The sequence below is a fragment of the Lepidochelys kempii genome, chromosome 5 (genome assembly GCF_965140285.1).
Source record: "Lepidochelys kempii isolate rLepKem1 chromosome 5, rLepKem1.hap1, whole genome shotgun sequence".
In the NCBI taxonomy this organism is placed as follows: Eukaryota; Metazoa; Chordata; order Testudines; family Cheloniidae; genus Lepidochelys; species Lepidochelys kempii.
The window spans coordinates 112111787-112131760 of record NC_136384.1 but is presented as its reverse complement, the minus strand read 5'-3'; the positions used below and the strand labels follow the sequence as shown (position 1 = coordinate 112131760).

The 19974-nt window shown below is 43.4% G+C and overlaps 1 protein-coding gene across 1 annotated transcript in view; it reads left to right on the top strand.

Moving 5' to 3' along the window:
- Positions 1 to 19769, top strand: part of SAXO1 (stabilizer of axonemal microtubules 1) — a 57085-nt gene extending 37316 nt beyond the window's left edge. The window contains exons 2-4 of the mRNA XM_078853008.1: positions 10542 to 10721; positions 13118 to 13320; positions 18742 to 19769. Coding sequence (XP_078709134.1) covers positions 10542 to 10721; positions 13118 to 13320; positions 18742 to 19769 — 1411 coding nt within the window. The remainder of the gene's footprint in view (positions 1 to 10541; positions 10722 to 13117; positions 13321 to 18741) is intronic.
- Positions 19770 to 19974: the final 205 nt, after the last annotated feature.

Here is a 19974-nt window from a genome sequence, read left to right as displayed (position 1 = left end):
CCAAAAAGGGATATTTGGCATCTTTGGGAGCAAATCTAGGAAGGTAAGGGTTGTGGGTTGTTGGTTTTTTTTTTGTTTTTTGGGTATAATCTTTTTTTTCTTGACTGCTAGAGAGAGGGGGAAAAGTGTGCATGAAGAAAATAGCTGCTAGGCATTGGGGCTGCCTTGTGAAATATAGTGACCTCATTGTGGATCTTTTGCTGACCCGGTGAACGTTCCGCAAAGACGATGACCGTGGCACATTATCACAAAATTCACAATGTTGGTTAACAACACACTGTTGTCCTCTTTTTAGGATGTTGAGCTCATTCCAAATGAATAAAATGTTCCAAATTGTTGATAAGTGGTGGCAGAATCTGTCACGGCCTTCAGAGTTGGTCAAGAACAGAGGCTAAGCTTTTGTCTTTCACAGTTGAACCACACTTAAAGAAAACCCACAGCTTTATTTCGCCCACAGAGTGCAGGCTCTGTGTCCGTGTGCATGCAAATGCCAGCTTCATGTGAAATAGAACCTCTCTTTACTGTTAGCTTTGTGTGTGATATGACCCATATTATTTAACATGGGGGGGAGGGGGGGCAGAGAAGTGAGGTTTATCATCCAAAGTGTAACATTACACCCATGCCATTAAGAAAACTGTTTCTGAGCATTGTGGGAATTACAATTAGCCTGGAAAAGGTTTCAGATTAAAGTCTTTTTTTTTTACAGTTATGATCACAGAAACGTCAAACTCCTGCTCTGCTGAGGGAACAGTTGCCTTTTATTGTGCATTTAAGTCTTATTTAAAACCATGCACCATCTAAAAGCAACATATTCTACATTCCATATGCCTTCACGTACAATGTGTTTCCATTTTCCTGGTAGTGTTATCACACCCAGTGTATGTATGTGGTATGTGATACATTTTGACACATTATGCATAGTATGTGTTTTTTTTTCCTGCCTAAACATCTATCTATAATCTAATCATATGACCGAACCTCTGATTGTTCCTCTATGGCTTGGGAGAAAGGAGACGTCTATAAATATAGACTGAACTTCAGTGAATTGCTTTGCAGTCTGCCCCAACACTAGATTCCTGCAGTAGTGCTAGAATGTGCTCCCCAGTCCTTTGTTACCACCTCTCTCACGCTTCCTCGGGTGTTGTCCTAGGGACGGTAGCATCGGCTCTGAAGCAGAGATTTGTAGGCCTGGCCAGCACTCAAATGAGAAACCTCCAAGGCAAACCCAGAGGCTGCAGGAAATAGTGCTGGTGACCCAGCAGGTGAACAGTAGGGGAGATTGTGCTGTTGGATGCAATATAAAACCAATGCTGTGAGAACCACTTCTGGTTAATTCATGAGACTTTGCTCTTCAGTACTAGTCATGGCACCCATTGATAAGTTATCCTCTGCTGTGTGTCCAGCTATAGATAATTACACGGAAATGCTTTAATTAATAATAGTTACCCAGTTGTCCTGGCCAAATTCTAATGTGGGTACTTATCGTTTTGCTTACCTTACATTCTTGCTACAGTTTCAGCTGGATACAATATTCTCCTTCACTTTGTTTATTATTAATAGATTTTTCTGTGGAATCATTGCGCTAGTATGAGACGCTCACAAACATTACTGAATTTATTCTCAACCTTCTGTAACTATGTTATTAGCCACCTTGTACAGATGGGGAACTGGAGGTCAGCAAGACTGAGGTCTTATTTAACCATCAGATGACAGGTTTTAGCTGGCAAATCATCATGGCACAAAACCCAGGCGATGACTTAGTAGCTGAAACATATGCTGTTCCATGTCTAAATAAGCTTTTCTGTAATACCTTGCACTACAGAAGGCATGTTATGATGGAGAGAGAAAGGTATGGCCTGCAGATTCTTCATTGGGTGAACTGACACTGGGAGGCGCTAGCCCTTTTGATTTGAGAGTTTGTAGGAAGCTAGGAATTGCATTCCAGATGACATCAGTGGTCCATCTAGTCTAGAATCCTGCTTCTGATAGCAGCCAGCACCAGATGAATCAATGGGCAATTTGAAGTAACCCTCAGCCAAAAGGGAAAGAATTTTCTTATGCCCTGAAGCATGAGAGTGTATCACCATTATATATATTCCACTTTATCAAACAGTAGATGATCTTTCTCATTATCCATACAAACATCCAATCCTTTTAGGAAACCAGAAATGCTCCGGCCTAGTAGCAATGAGTTCCACAAGCTAATTACATGTGTGGAAAGATATTTCTCTAATTTCATTTTTAAATTGGTCACCTTTCAAATTCTTTAAACATCCCTTTGTTCTTGAATCACGAGAAAGGGTAAATAGGAGCAGTCTATTTACCTTCCATCCTATGTACCAATCATAGTTCTGAATGCCTCTATCATGTCCCCTCTTATTTGTTTATTTACTAAACTAAAGAGTCCGGATCTTTTCAATCTCTCTTTGCATGCAAGTGTCTCCAAGTCTCTAGCCATTTTGTTGTCCATCTCTGCACCCTCTGTATTTCTGATAAAATCCTTTTCGAGATAGTCTGGCGAGAACTCCCCACAGCATTCCAGGTGAGGGCATATCATTGACTTATGTAATGATGATAAAATATTCCCAGTGTCATTTTCTATTTTATTTCTTATGCACCTTAATATTGTGTTTGGTTTTTTGTCCAATGTTGCACAATGAGCAGAGGTCCTTCCCCTGGTGCACTGCTTTGGGATCCTTTGGAATGAAAGGTGCTGTAGAAACATAAGATAGTATTGTTACAACAGGTGGCATCTTTGGCTATTTTACACACATCCTCCCAAGTTGTTTTTTGTATGGGGTGAGCAAGCTTTGACTCTTGCAAAGACATGCTGGATTGGTTGGTTATGCAAAGTTTTGTGTAGAGGTGGCTTCGGGAGAGAGGAAACTGTGTGAGCAGGAGAGGACGCTCTCTGCTTGGGCCTCTGATAAGAGTTAATTCTTGAAGCACTTGGTGTTTGGTGTTGGGTTAAGATTCCTGGGAGAAGAGATTGCCCTGCATGTTGTTTGACCACCTTCCTTCTAGGACTGGCTTGTATATGTAAATAAAGCAAATTACACTCAGAGTCTATCCAGACTCTATGTGACTGATTTCTCCTCCATTAGGAAGCTGACCTGCAAGACCTGCTACCCCCTCAGTAGAGGAGCAACACAGGTATCAGAACTGGACTTCTGAATAAGGGAAAACAGTATTTTTACAGGGACATATTCTGCTTAGCAAGATAAGTGTCTTGAAGAAACTACCATAGTACTATCACTAACCACTTATATCATGCATCATAGGCCAAATTTGGCCTTCATATAAGTGGGTGAAATTTTGCTGTAGCACCCTCTTACACTAGGACTGAATCTGACCCTATGTCTTCAAAGATCTGTAAGAAAAAAAAACACCTTAACTCATCAATCCTAAAGTCAAGACCAGGTTATGGTGCTGGGAGAGAAGAATTCAAGATTCTGCCCTTTTTTATGGAGCCCCTGAAATTAATGGGCCTTAGTTGTACCCTACAGTGGGAGACTACAGTTGCTGAAATCCATGGGAGTTGGCAGAAGAGTAAGGTCCTGGGAAAGCTGTTGAACTCCGAAGTGACTGAATCATAATCTCAGCTGTTGGTAGATATGGATAGTAGCGGGCAAGCTACAAAACACTAAGTGATCAGCCACTGTTGTTCTAGCCTTGTTTCAGAGCAACTTCAGAACAAGCATTATTTACAAGCCCTTTCAAAACCATTTCTAGGAGGATGAAAAAAGCAGCCCATGTGTTTAGTGCATCCTAACTGGCTCAGTCAAAATGTGGGGCAAAGCCCCAGTCGGTGTAAACTTTCATTGCTCTATTGATGTCTATGAAAGCTGAAGATCACCCCCACAGTATTTTAAGATGGCTTAGTGGTTCATCAGTATAAAACTTGTATTCTGTATCTTGTTTACCCACAAAGAAAACGCTGATATGTGCTAACCACTTTCATGTTGGCAACACATTTACTTGTTTTCCTAATAGTGTCCATATAATATTGACTGTGGGACCTGCATTTTTGTTTTCTTCCTTCTAAAAATTACAGAACTCCTATATTTGGCTCAGAGTTAAGTAGTTGTATGAGACGCCATTATTATGACTATCTTATATCTACTGCTCTTCAATATATGGCTTAGCTTTGATTGATGATCACAAAACAATACTGCACATCTACCTCTAGTAGTGAGGACTCTTTCTTTCTTTGGATTTACATTTGGTTTTTCATATATGTGCTCTAATTTCATGGCCGGAGGATATAAAATTTGCTTGCTCTGTGTCTAATGGCACTTGGAAAGTTGGCTGCCCTATCATAAGACTTGATCCTGCAATACAATGAGCATCATTTAAAAGGAGCCAAGTGACCTCAGGAACAAGACTGGGCCCTTTTAGGAATGAGTAGTGATTGCCTTCACTATGCTATGGTCTAATGTATGTGTAGTGTGCATTAATGTAAAGATGCCCATGAAGTATGATTAAGATTAAAGCATTCTAGTCTTTTGGGGTAACTGATTAAATGAAAATGTTAGCTGTGGATGGATAGAGTAGTGTGTATTTCTTATTTTCTCAGAGCATGGCCCTGGAGGCATTTAAGGAATTTATGTGCATTGTCTGAGACTTGCAACCTTAATTCTGCATTTCTTGGGTTTCTGACACTGCTTTTTCATTTTTAGTTTTAATGTTCTTGAAAGGTAATGTGCTCAAATTTCTGATATGTGCCTGCAACCTTAACCACACCACAGTTTTGTGTGGAAATATAATTATTTTGTTTACTCCCGCCCCATTCCGTAGCCTCATGACACTGTCCATAGAAAAATTGTTTTTTTGTTTTTTACATGACAAATCTCCTCAGCAATTGGGATGCACTTTGAGGTCTACCACTGCAAGGAAACGTGCGAGTGATTTACATTTTCTTAAATGAAAGCTTAGGTCTCTAGCACTCCTCTGATGTCCTGACCTAAGCTTGCCCACACATGTACCCCATAGCTACATTATCACTCTTCTTACAGAAAAAAAATTATGAAAAGCCTTTTTGAACACTACTGAATATCGCTCTGTCTAGAGTTCCACCTTTCAGGAGCCAAGGCCCCACATCCTCATAGGTATTTAGGTGCCTAACTCCCATTGATAACCATGGGAGTAAGGCACAAAAATACCTTGGAGGAGCTAGGCCCAAGTGTCCAATCCACTCCATATTTTGTAGAAAAATTCTATGTTCTAGGCCCAGACCTAAACTACTAAATTTTGGAGTCAATATTACTTGAAGGATTTTGGGCTGCAAAGTCAGATTTACACTGGAAGCTCTCTGGTGGTACTACTATTGTTTCCTAATTATTAATAGAAATTAAAAACACAGGGACTGATTCTCCTATTACTTATACCAGTGTAACTCAATTGACTCCAGTGGAGTCATGTATAATTTGTGCTGGTGTACGTCAGAGGAGAATCAAGACTATGAAGCACCCCTGGGAGCATAACAAATGTCACAGGTTAGGGATAATCATGGGGTTAGAAATTAGGGTGCCATTGGACATATGTCGTACCAAAGCCAACAGAATCCATGAGGTAATCTCCTATCATCTGCCCAGCTGTATTAACTATTAAACTCTGACTGACATACCGACTTACCATGTTCAGATAACAGTGTCTTCAGTGCCTAATGACCGTGTAATTGTTTTATAAATATTTATAGGGCCAGAAGGAACAGTAAAGTAGAGCTCAAGGTTTGCTTCAGTATTGGTCTACGCCTTGTTTTTAAGTATCTTGCTCTGTGATTTACATTAGTGTCCATTTAAAACATTTTTTTAAGAAAGGCTCTCTCGATGCAAAAGTGGCTTATTTTATCAGATGTCAGTTGTGAATTAACACCAGTTTATCCTTTCCCCTGCTCATTCTGTGTACGGGATACTGTAAGTGTTACAGTAAAGTGTGTGCATACATCACAATTTTGGGCAAAGAAATAGAAGGCAAAACACTTAGAGATTTTTTTTTCTCTACCCTGCCACGGATGAGTTATTTTGGGTAAGCACTTGCCTCAACAGCTAACTTTCAGACACCTCCAAGTGTTGTTTTCATAATCTGATAATAAATATAAAACATACACTTGTATAGTTTGGGGAATGAAAAAATAATTGAAAGAGGCTGAGTGTATATATTGAGGCAGGCGAAGAGTTTGGGTTTAAACCCAGGCCCATCTCCAGACCAAGATGGGCTCTGCTCAACACAATGAATGTCTGCCCTGGTCTGCCACAGTTCCATGGGCATGGGATGAGGCTGTTTGCAGGAGATTGAGGTTATTTCCAGGCCCTTTCCCATTACAAGGATCTTCTCCCTCCTGAGGTCCCCCATCACTCAAGCAATACCTTACCACTGTCTTCAGGGGAGCTGATTCCTGTGACCCCCTCTGTTCAGCAAATGAATGAAGGAGAGAACCAATGATAGAACAGCTAGTGAGCAAGGTATGAGGTCAGGGTAGAGGAAGGAGTCTAGAAGTCACATGGTACAATTTCAGCTCTATCTGGTCAGGGATTCTGGGGCCGGAGCTCTGAGCAGCATTAATCATTGCAGATTTTTGCTGTGAATTTTAGGTCTCCTGTAATCTTGCCAGGAGAACCTGCAGCTTCACGGCTCTGCACTTCGTTGGCATGGCAAACTCATCTATATGCAATTTGTAGCAGAGCCCTCAAATGACCGATGTTCACATGGAGGGGCTGCTCCCATCTCCAGGCAGAGTGAGGGCCGTGCACACATAATTGCTGCCCCCTTCCAGGCTGTGCAGAGGACAGGAGTATCTGGTACCTATTAGGTGAAATTAAAAAGCATAATGCAGAGCACAGCTTTGTAGGAGGGCAACCAGAGAGGCACGACTGTTGGGGGCAATGTTTAGGAAAAGTGGGGAGTGCGGCTTACTTCTGCTTGGTTACTTCGCATTATTGTATGTTCTGGGTCTCTGTTTATCCTTAGATTTATAAATATCCGAGGAGCTGAGACGGATCAGAAAGGTGTCTCCTGTGTTTTTACAAATCCAAATAAGTAAATGAATGAAATCACTCCTTGAATTAAGGGCGTCAGCCTTTTAGGACCTTTGATTAAGATTGTTATATAGAAGAACAGAGGGGACCTATCTTTCGTATCTACTATCAACAGTATACCCAGGGCAAGTGGATTTTTAGCTAGTGCCGGTAAAGCTCTGTGTTAAGTATCTATGCTCCTTGTAAAGCACCTATTAGCTTGGCACTACCCCTGCTTGGTGGCATACCCCATACTTTAGGACCCAGTTCGGACCCAGTTCATTGTTGCCCTGCATTGCGTGCAGCCACCTACTCCAGTGTAAAGTGAACTCTTTGCACTTTCTTTGCTCTGGTGTAAAAGACTGCCCATGATGCAGGGCAATGACAAACTGGGCATGAGGCGTCCATCCTGCTCCGAATGCCTCCCATTTTTTGCAGCATAGATGTTTTCTCCATAGTCTGAGTAGTAAATAGCAGTTGCTGCAGTGGATTCAGTGTGGTTCTGCTGTAACTGGCTGGGTATCGGGGCCTCGTGCACTCCTTGCTCACTGCAAAGCTGAACTCAGCATGTCCAATCCACAGAGGAAGGAAAGGAGCTTAGGGTCAGGCAGGAGGCCAGCACATTTGAGGCTGGAAGGATCCAGGGGCCATTTACTCCCCTGGAGGGCTAAGGAGGAATTGCTGGGGATGCTATGAGACTGCATTAGAGGTCACTGTGTGTCTGGTGCTTCTGAGTGGCCTCTTGTTTGGGAGGACTAAGTGTTTTTTCCATCCACACAAAACCCTCTGCACCAAGGCCAAGTTGGGTTAGGAGTGGGGGAAGATTTGCCCCTTATTCGGTTTCCTTTTTGTTCTCTTTCCATCTGTATAAAATCTGGGATTTTTCAAAGACACCTAAGAGTTGACCTTGAATGGGGATTGGTGCCATTTTCACGAGCCTTTCATTAGGAAATGGGTTCCTACTTCTCTTAGGCTTTTTTGAAATTGCCAGTTTAAACTTAATTCCTCAAACATGGTAACAAACTGGGATGATCTCCTTCATTCCACCATTCATCCAAGCCTTAAAGCCTCTCCAAGGCAAAGATGAATCTACCGGGGCTCTTTCTGATTTACGGTTTCATGGAAAGATTCATAGCCAGAGTAGAAAATTGGCTTGTCAAGCAAAGGCTGAATTTTATCTGAGCGCAGTCTGTCCTTCCCTTGTGACCTGCAGTTTGGAAAATAATTCAGAATCTATGTGACCCCATACATAGCTCAGCGGCTACCACTGTAACTTTGGGTAATCAGACATTTACTGACGCTAGATGGACAAACATTTGATTTAACAGCTACTTTATTAAGTATTGAAGCCCCATTACTTGAATAACTTGAAAGGAGCCTGGATAGAGCATTGGAGAACACACAGAAGGGAATAATCACACGCTGGCAGGAATGATGCACTAGACATAAAAACCATAGGTCTTTTCTAGCTGCAATCCCTGTCGGCCCATTCCTGAAGTCTTTACTCAGCAAAACGCACATTGACATCAACAGGAGGTTGAGTTTAAAAAAGAAAAGAAAAAAAGAGGACTATAAAGCCCCAAGTGTCAGGGCATGAACTGGTCACTGAGAACCTGGTCAGGAGCCTCTCTGAGACAATACGAGTCTTTCCCATACTGGCTTGTGAACACTGATACTTGGAACAAGGTGTAGCAATAGCTAGTCCCTTCATGCACTTTCCAGCACTCCCAGAGAGATATGTGTCTGCCTCAAGCCCTGGCTTAAAGCCACAAATGAGCCATTAAACTTAATTGTTGTACTCAACACCATTTCATTACTTCTACCATTGTCTAGAGCAATATTATTACAATTTACCAATTAAGTCTTTCATAACACTATTCTGAATCTGGTTTTAGATCCCATGATTTAGATGAATCCAGTTTTCTTTAAAGGGTCACTGCCACCTAGATTTGTAACCCTCTCTTTGGGGCCGTGCCTGTCGTCTTTGTGTCTTGTTTGTACAGCACCTGGCACAAAGGGGCTCCTTGACTGGGATTCCTGGATGCTCCTGTAACAGCAAAGATAATTACTACAAATAACTTGAAATCTTGTCAATTTCAAAATACAATTTAAAAGGAGCTCCTTTCTACACCTACCTCCAAGTCCCTTTGGGCCTTGGAGTGGGGGAGGGGGGTACCATTACATTTTCTATGGGGGCAGTCTCTCCTTTGTTGCAATGTGAAAGAGCCATATAAGCAAGAGGTGAAACTGAGTAACTAACCATACAGTGAAACTGACTATACGTAAAGTGCTGTCAATGCACAAAGAAAATATCAACCCTCCCCACCAGTTTCTTTTCAAGTGATTTCAGGGGCTACTTGGAACCATAGTATGTAAATACTTTCCAGACATAAGAGTGGTTTTTAAGTAGAGGGAGCCTCTTTAAAATTACAGATAGCATCAATCAAGCTTTGGCTAATGGTTTTGAAATGAGTATATTATTTGATGATTTCCATAAAGCCCCTGACTTACTATCACTGACAAATGGAGTGACTTTGACTTTGGTTTTGATTTGCTTAATCTGAAAGAGAATGTTTGTTTAGCTCAGCACTAGATGTAAGAATTTTTTTAAGCTTGTGCAGAGCATACCTCAGGGATCCATCCTGAAAGGTTTATTGTTTACAATGCTGGCTTATGACCTGCATCAACTTGAAAATCCAGAGGTATGCAGATGTTGCCATGCATTATGCTGCTTTGACAATGCAAGATGTGGCGAGAGCCAAAGAGATGGTTTTAAGTGTGCTGAATGCGAGAGTGGTTTGTAAATATGTTTAAAAGGAAGTAAAGCACTGTAAATTTGCCATTTGGCAGTAGATTGTAATAGAGTGTTTCACAACCTGATGGGCTTTCAGGGTTTCAGAAGACATAGCCACCACGTCTCAATGGGAATTGCGAGCACTCAGTGCCTTGAGTCCCTTTGCGTCTGCTCCTATTGATGGAAATGTTGTCACTGTGTCAATGGGAGCAGGCGTATGCTGTTAAGGCTGGATTCGCCCTTGTCTTGCACTTGCATAGCCCTTTAGCGCTGCTGTGATGTGAGTGTGAAATGCCCCACAGCGGTGAGTGCTGACCTGGTAGTACTTCACACACACTTTGCATAGCTTTGGACAACTGCACAAGGTTCTGGCTGTGGAGAATCTAATCCTTAATCAGAACAATTGAGCAAAAGGGTTTAAATGGAGCTCCCCCCTGGCACAGTAGGGTGTGTTTAGCTAAATCTAGAATCAGTGAACCTTTTCTAGCTTGAGTTAACGCACTGTTCTCACTTATGGTTGGTGGTGTTGTTTTTATAGGTTGTCATTATTGTACCCAAGGGAAGCGTCTCACAAGTTTCATAGGCCAGGACTTTGCCTGATGATTCGTAATGCCCTATAGTTAGTTGTAATTGGTGGGTGATTTGTAACCAGTGCTGCTGAAGCCCTGCACCAACATCTCTGCTCCGCCCTGGGGCTCAGTCGATAACATCCATGCTACTCTCTTGCACAGACGCCACCATTGCCCACATCTTCCCACCAGGATCTATGAGAAGAGCGAGAAGCCATGCTTCCTGTCGGAGTACGTGGATCAATACCCCCTGTATCCCTACGCCCATCCCAGAGACTCGTTCAAGCCCAAGGCAGAGTACCAGAAGCAGTCAGTGGCTGTGGAGGGAATGACAACTTTCAAGTAAGAAACAGTGAAAGGGCGGGAGGGTGAGAGAATGAATGTGGGGGTGGGGAATAAGCATTGCTTCCCTCAAGGAGAGCATGAGGAGAACAGTTAGTTAAATGCTCCATACTGGGGCTGTGATAACTTTGCTGGGGGTTAGGGAATAATGTAGGGAGCCAGAGTTTGGGGTGAGCTGCTGCTGGTGATCTGCTGAGAGAGCATGTGTGCACCACAGGGGCATGGTTGGGCTCTTGGCTTTCTCCCTAGTTTTTACTCACTTGCAGCATTGGGCAGACTCCCTGGGAAGTCAACAGGAATTCTGCATGAAAAAGAACTGAGTAAGGCTGGCAGGCCGAAGCTCATTGGATCAGGGATTGTCTTTTTATACAGGGCCTGGTCCGAGAGTGGGGCTTCTAGGCGCTAAGCCGTACGTACAATAAGTGGCCATGTGTTTTTAATGATGATGGGGGAAATGAGATACACACAGAGTACCATGCTGTGCGAAGCTGAACCATTTTTGAATCCCCGCTGTGCTGCTGTTCAGATTGTGAAATTTAAACACAAGACCTCGGGTTTAACTGTGCCCCTTCCTGACTTCCCCCTAAATTAATCAGCAAGCCTGCTCCCTGCTAGTGGAGCATGTGGTGTGTTACGCTACTGAAATGCAAGACTCTGAGTCTTCGATACATAGCCAGCAATTTGATTTCTCTTTCCTCAGCTGAAGGCCTCTGGCTGATGTTTGAATATATTGCTGTTTACTTACTCTGTGACCTCAGGCTCTGTCATCAATAATCCCTTCGTCATCTGTGCTCCATTTAATGTGAGACCCAAAGAGCTGCCGGGGAGGGTACTTTTCAAGCCCACCTTCTCTCTTTGAGGGGGATGCACTGTTGTGTGATGGGTCAGGTGATCCCCATAGCAATTTGTGCAGCCATGGTTACATTCATTGCTGAAGCAGGAGCGGCTGGACGTGGAACACTTGTCCAGAGCTCATACAAATGCCGGACTCAAGTTCCATGTGCAGGAGCCACTCAAGGCTTTCAATCATGGCATCTCTTTGTTAGTCTAGTGGAAGTGTAAATTTCCATCTGAAATTCAATTTCCCTATTTCCAAATTCTCACTCCTCTGGTTAGATTTGGTGACTTTTGTATAACCCGCAAAAGCCAAAGGCCGAGATCCTTGCTACACACAGCACCACTCAGGGTGGGGTGTGCTGTCTCACTACTGGGACAGCTGTTGTGCTGGTTTGGTCCTCTGGCCAGTGACCCCAGGGGCAGATGGAGCAGCAGGGTACAGAGAAGCCCCCGCTGTGTTCCCTCCATCAGCAACAAGGTGTAGTGGCACAATTGTTGCTATATTGTCTGATGTTGGAAAGATCCTTCAGGGGATGGTTACTGTAGCTTTGGGCTGGTGCTCTGGTGCAAAGTGGCTATGGTGCCCCAGAGGAGCTAAGCCATGACATAAGACCATGCTAACGAAAAGACCGGTCATCCAGCATTGGTCTCTGGCTGTTTATATATAAAGTTTCGCTGGCGGAAGGTAACTCTTTAAAGATATTGCATCCATTTTTTTTTATAATGCTACACACAGTAGAAGCAGATCCACACAGCCACACTGAGAACAGAAAAACGCCAGCTGAGGAAATGGTTAACATCTTTTTCATTAATAGTGCCCCATCCAGAAATGCAGGAGCCCTTTCGTTGGCTGGGCTGCTGTGGAAGGCACCGTCAGAGGCTACCTGCCATGCCCCCTGCACAGAGGGGGGTCTTGCACGTGTCCTCCCCAAAGTAGTCATGGGGCTGAAATACTTTGATTGGGCTTTTAAACGGCACCTAAGGGAGATAGGTGCCCAACTCACATTGAATGTCAATGGTATTTGGGTGCCTCATTTATTTAGGCACCTTTAAAAAATTCCAGCCTTAAAGAAATTGTTGCTCATGAATATTATGGCTTGATGGTGTTGTCTCAGGCCATGCACATTACAAGCCCTGGCCCAGCTCAGTCCTTAAGAGAAACATGCCCCCCTGCTCCACCAATGTGGACCTTACCTATAACATGGGCCTCCAAATAGAGTGATGGGCTTTGTGATGTGCACAGATTAGAATGAGTCCACGAAACTCATTGGCTAGATTCTTTCCTGGTCTAACTTCATTGAAGTCCATAATTAACTCTGTGTAAACCCACCGCGTTCGGACAAGGAGGAATTTGGCCCACCTGAAGGAGTCGATGGTCCTGTTTCACACATACTGTAATTACAGGAGTATTGCCAGCTTTCTACAAGTGAAAGTCTTGTGTATTGCACTAGCTACCCTTATTGCATTATCCAAACTTTCTTTGGGTGCCCAGCAAAAGGAACATACACTTAGTCCTCAAGGCAGACACAAATAAGATGTAGTGCCTTTATTATTCACAGGAGAGATTACGTACCTCATGAAGTGTTGCCAGTGAAATTCAAACCACCTGAAAAGTATGTCAAGAGTGACGAGAATATGGATTTGATCTCAACATATAAACAAGACTACAACCCCTATCCTATCTGTCGAGTTCCTCCATGCTTACCTCGCGAGACTAACTATACCTCCAATGTCAAGATGGACACAATACCTACGTACAAAGGTATGTACCCTTGCAGCTGTTTTGAAGGAGGGCTTCGCTTGTAACATCTTGCTTCAAGAGAACAGAATGAGGCTACACAGACTTCTGCATTTGCTATTTCTTATATTGGTTCTGTAGGAGCCTTAAGAGAGTGACTGAAAAGTTAACTAACCTGGGCACTTTGGGCTGGACTGAGGCTAAGGAGAGAATTTTAATCTAATTTAACGTTTTTCTAGGTGTCAAGTTTGTCAGGCCCTTATTTCAGGGTGGGAGTGGGCTGGCTGCTGGGTCTTTGAGGAGCCTTTCCCTTCTCTTGCCCCTTTCCTAGGGCAGTGCTGAAGGTCTCAGTGATGCTCTAACATCAGCCATGAGGGGAGTGGGGGGTGCTGAAAACCAATGCTGAATGCTTGCCTGTGTGGTCCAGGGTAGCCCAGGATCCTAACTCATTCCTGATTAGCTGAGCAACTCAATCATTGGGGCCAGCCCAGTTCAGAATGCCGTCTAACACAAGGCCAGATTCTGCTCCCAGTGATTGTGAAAGTGACTTGGGAGCTGCTCCAGTGCTTGTGAATTAATTATATATATTTTAAAGAATGAATAATTGCTGCTGTTTCCTGTCCTGAGGTGTGTGTGTGGGGCGGGGGGGAGAGGGGCTCGAATGGCAATGGCATTCTCCTTGTCCCTCCAAGGTGAAGGGGTCCTTTAAATTCTGACAACTGCGCCAACAAATAACGCTCACAACTTCTATAGCACTTCAGTCATAGCCCACAAAACACTTCAAATAGGTGTGCAAGTATTCCTATCCCCATGTGACGGATGGGGAACTAAGGCATCGAGGGAGAGATTAAGTAACTCACCCAAGGCCACACACCCAGTCAGTGGCAGAGCCTGGTCTCCCAGTCTTGTTCCCTCTCTACTGGACCATTACACCCTATTTAATTTTTACTGCCCTCACCAGAAGGTATCTCACTGCAGGAATCATCTTTCTTGGGTCAGTGAGTGCTAAATGCTACTTCCTCCCGAACCTGTAAACGCTACTCATGAAACAGCCATAGAATGGCTAAAAAGCCACCTGCACTGCTTCCTTCTTTCCCTAGGGGTTGAGTACACTGGATGAATACTGCACTCAGTTATACTAGCATGAATCCAGAGCAACTCTGCTGGCTTCAGAGTTGTTTGTCATATGACACTAGGGCATTTTGCCTCTGCTGGATCAGGGACTTGGTCTTAAATAGCGATCTGCTAGCAGCAGCCTGTTATGCTACCACTAGAGGGCTGGGCTAGCACTTTGTGTATTACTTTAAATAAGCGTGGAATATTATTGTTTTTCTGCTGTAAAACAAATAGCCTACTTACTCAGGCTGATTGCTAGTATGAGGGTTTGGCCCTATTCAGCATAAGTAATTCTCTGTTTAAAATAAAAATCAAGCAAGAAAATAAAATGCAAGCAAACCTATGTGAATGCAATGTTAAGGTCACACAATTAAAATGACAAAAAGCCAGAAAATCGGTGTCCATGTAAAAGTAGTTAAAGCACTCGAAGCCTCAATGCTTTATACCAGCGGAGAGTCTGTCCCTATGTGTTTAGATATGCTTACATTCGAACTAAGAACCATATGTAAATCTTTTTGTTTTAGCTGTGTTTAGGTCAGGACCTTTACTAGTGCGCTCAAGAGCTCCAATAAAATGCAGCACAGCCACATTTGGTTGTAATTTGCAGTATTTTTCAAAACACTGCGCAAATGGAAATCTCCATCTAACAACCCCACAAAGATTTGGTTCCATATTGAGTTAATTCATTTTAAAAGGCCACAGGCCACAAATGCGAAGGTTTTCAATGTGCTTTTACCTATTGAGCCTTATGGCACAAAATGGTTTTATTAATCACCTTTCAAGGTGCAATTTATTTGTAATGTGCTGCTCTATGAGGTTTCAAATAATGCCACTTTGGCAATAAATGCCTTTCATATGAAGTCGTGAGTCCACACAACCCAGTGGTATCACAATTAATGTCTGACAGCTTTGCAACTTGATTTCTTAACACTGCATGAAGCATGGTTTCAAAGTTCTCATCTCTTCTTAGTCGTGTGTGTCTATCTACAGGTATATAATCGAATTAAAATGTTATCTAGCTTGGTTATATGGAGAGCTGCCTGAGCTTAGGAACATGTGGTTTGTATCCTAGGCTCCTTCCCATACCCCCTAAAGTTTTCAGGACGGTGATACATGGTAAACCATTAATATCTACTGGAAAAGAATTAGTTTCAATAAAACTGTAACATATTTTGAAGGGATAGTAGCATTGTTGGCTTAAACTAAAGTAAATTCATAATGCCTAGGAGGACTCCAAATGTGTGGCACTTACAGAAGTTTAAAACTGAAGACACATGGAAACTATTTTTAATATTTTGCAAAACTATAGTCTCAGTGAACTGCCTGGACTAGATTATTACCACTGACGCTTGGAAGCCCTGAACGGTTTTGGGGTGCAGTTCGGTTATGATTAGCTACATCTGAAATGTCAAGCCTTTTCAACTGGATCTACACTTGCTTGAAGACTGCATGTCATAAGCAGTGGAGACTCAGAAGTCACCCACTTCTTAATAAGCCCCTACAGCCTCTCTTCTACGATTCATCTTAACATGCGCCCCTTGTTTCCCCTTCTGGACCACCTACCTTGGTAAAGTGATGTGGGCCACCAACCTTTCAGTTGGGTCTGGGAGGGTGCTCACGTCAAACTTCTCAGCACATGCCTCAGAGATCATGATGCATGTGTGTGAGGCTGGAGTTAGCCAGAGGTCCGGCCCCGCTGTGCTGGGAAGTGTGATGCGAGTGCCAGGGCAGCTTTCGCATTAGGCAGGACAGGTTGCCATCGCCAGGATGCTACCACATGGCAGGGGCGGGGGTGATGGGATGACTTTATTTTAACTCCCTAAATCCTTCTCTGAGAACCAAGCAAGGCTGATTAGGGGGCTAGTCTGAGCAGCCCCAAAGGAACGATACGGTCAAGTATCTGCATTGGCTTGAGCCAGCTGGAAACCGTGATGAGTGACTCAGCAGTCCCAGGGGTCTAATATTGGGGCTGGTGGCTGGTGGCGGTACCTTATACAGTTCATCTCATCAGAGCCACCAGTGGTGTTTGACAGTTTAGGAACACCAACCACACTAGAGACTTGGGCCTAGCTCTGCCTTGTCTTTGTGCAGTTCGACTGGCTGGCAGCCCCCTTGGCGGGGAGGACAAATGACTCCAATGTCTCCCCTCCCTCCATACCTGTATTGCAAGGCTTTAAAGGTAGACGGAAAGGGATCAGCAGAGGGGCTGGAGTAGCTTGGGGATCAGTGGGAGGCTGCAATGGGCAGATGAACTAACTTAGAAAGGACAGGTGGGATAATAGCAAAGGGCATTGATCAGAACGAACATGAGCCTATTTGGATCAGTCCTTATAGTTTCCAGGACTAGTCCACCCATCCATGATCATCACAATTTTTCCCTTTAGCTCATGACTCTCATCCAGGTGTGTACCGCATCGCTTCATATACTTAACTGATTGTGCAAGCTGCACAGAGTGGGCATGGCCATGCAAATAGTAAATTTCTTGAACATCATCAATGCCACTGCTATTTAGGTTCCTATCAGCAATCTGAGCATTGCTGATATCTTTGAGTGCCTGGAAAATTTAGGTGTGCTGTGGGTGGCAAAACATCCTTCCAGATCTCACTATGGCTAGACATCCCCACAGATCTAATAGTGGAGCCTGATCCAAAGCCCCCTGAAGTCAATGGGTGGCTTTCCATTGACTTGAGCAACATTGGGCCAGGATTTTAAGGCCATATTTTTAAAGGTATTTGGGCACCTAACAATGAAGATAAATGCTTAGTTTGGGAGCTTTTGAAAATCCCGCTATCTGACTCCCATTGATTTCAGTAGTAGCTAAACTTCTAGGCACTTTTGAAAATCCCATTAGGCGCTTATCCACATCTTTAGGTGCCCAAATACCTCTAAAAATCTGGTCTTTAGTACCTAAATACGAGGAACGCTGGTGCTATGTAAACACTTAAAATAAATTAGGCCAGATTAGATTAGACAGATCTTCAAACTGTGGAAGAAAATAAAATCCTGGCCCCACCAAAGTCACTAGGAGTTTTGCCATTGACTTCAATGGGGTCAGGATTACTACTGCCACTTCATGCTGGGCATCGGCGCAGAGGGACTGGAGAACAAATGCTTAATTTAAAAATAACCTTTAATTTTTCAACTTTTCATTGTAATGAGCACAGCTCTAATATAATTGTAATTGTGCTGTATTATAGCACAGTCAATACTGTTTGGACTGGAAAATTCAAATATCCCGATGCCTAGTTGCATCATTTACTTTCTGGTACTTTGAAACCCAGACTTCCTTCCTATAAAGAATCAGCTGGAACGTTGTTTGTCTCATGCCTCTCAATGTGGTTTGAAAGCAAAAAAATAAGACTTGGGTTACTGCCAAGGCTATTTCATTTCAACTTCCTACCAGTAACCATATTGCTCTCTAGGGGCAATTGCACAAGATTAGTAAGAGGGAAGAAAGATGGGTTTGTGGCTACAACACTGGTCTGAGAGCCAGGAGTTTTTGCCAGAGTTTTCCAGTGTGCTCTGGAAGTCACTTTAACTCCCTGTGCCTTGGTTTCCCCATCTGTGAAATAGGATATAATATGCACCCATCACACAGGAGTCTACAGAGAGTGTACTAATGTTGGCAAAGAGGTAGATTATACTTAGTCTTATACTTAAGATTGTAAGCCGTTTGGGGCAGGAACCAACTCTGTTATATGTTTGCACAGTGCCCAGCACAATACTACTAATTAATAATAATAATTATTATTGTCAGGGTTCTGCACATGTTGATAGCACTGCTAACATATAGCACAGTGCAAAGAAAGCAGGAAATACCTCTCTCTGCACTGCTCTAGATGTCAGCAAGAAGAAACCCTGAACTCAGTTCTGGGCAGAGAACAACTGTCTAGCCCATTGAAAAAATCAGTTGTCATCGAAGAGGAAGACACAGCGAGGAAGGACTGGCTTGTAGCCGAGGCTCTAGATTGGGACTTAGGAGATCTGGGTTCAATTCCCAGATTTCTCCCAGACTCGGTGTGTGACTCTGAGCAAGTCACTTGACTCCCAGTGTCTTAGTTCATCATTTTAGTAAGATGGGGATGATGATAATACTCCCTTCTTCCCACCATTCTCTGTGTGGTATATTTAGATTGTAAACTCCTCAGGGGCAGGGATGGTCTCTCACAATGTGTTTGTACGGTGCCTACCTGATTGACACGACTAACACAAACAACAAATACTAAGGATAATTAAAACTAATAACCAAAGCACAGGCTATTATATTTTTAAACTAACTACAGAACTTGTGCATTGATGGACACTTAAATTAGATTCTTACATTTCAGGTGACTATGTGCCATGGAATGAATCAAAACGAGAGATGATTAAACCAGACAATAAATTCCATCCATCAGAAGCAAAATTTGACTACAGAACCACTGTCCAGGATGATTATATATATAAGGGACCAGTCGCCACTCACAGCTGCAAACCTCTGAATCCAGCCCACATGACCAAAGCTCCTTTGGAGGACCTGACAAATTATAAGTTGAATTATGTGCCACATCCCTTGGAGAAACGCTTTGTCCATGAGTATGAGAAGTATAAACCCAGTGAAACCTCATTTGATGGCCTCACCACACACAAACAGTCATACAAGGGGCTGGCTGGCCCGCCTGCCAAGATGGTGAAACCGTACCAGTCAATGCCGACCCACGATCTCCCATTTTCATCTTCCACAGAGTTTCGGGAAAAATACCAAGCTTGGCCACAGCACCCCATGGTCACCAGAAAACCTGATGTGTACGTGCCCCCCGTAGAGAAAATGGACCTTCAGACAACTACTCAGACTCATTACACATACCCTAAGGGACAGCCAGCCAAGACATGTCGGCCCTTGGGCCATGTTCAGAAAAACACTGCACCCTTTGACAGCTGCTCCACCATGAAGGATGATTACAAGCCATGGCATGGTAAGAAAGCAAAACCCATCATACATGCCCCAGAACTTACTTTGCCAGCAGAACCAATGGAGAACCTGACCACCTTTCGGGCCCATTACGTCCCTCACCCCCCCACTTTCACGAAGAGCTTTAAGCCAGGTTGGTCAGTTGGGAGGCCTAACATACCACTCGATGGAGAAACCACCTACGCCACCAGCTACACGCCAAAGGAAATTGTCAAGTGCCTTGCCTCCTACAAAGAGCCCCCAGGCTATGTGTTTCAAGAAATCGATGCTGTTGGTCACAAGTTCTACTGCCCCGTATCGGAGGCTGAACGCCCACTGAGTTCAAAGAGTAAAGAGCGAAGAAGCAGCATTTCTGGGAATGGACTATACCTACCTGGCCCAAAGGAACTACCCATGACAGCCTGATTTTGTTTTTTGTAACCCTCTTTTAAACTGATCATTGATTTTATTCCTTTAAAGAGCTTAAAATAGCTCCCAGGGCCTCGCTCCTGGTGGAACACCTGAATAATAAGAATCCTAGTGTCCAGGGAAAGAACATTTTAATCTTCTGGTTGTCAGTGTTTTTTCTATCTCCCAAACTCTGTCTTTAGTTAAGCAATGTCTAGGTCAT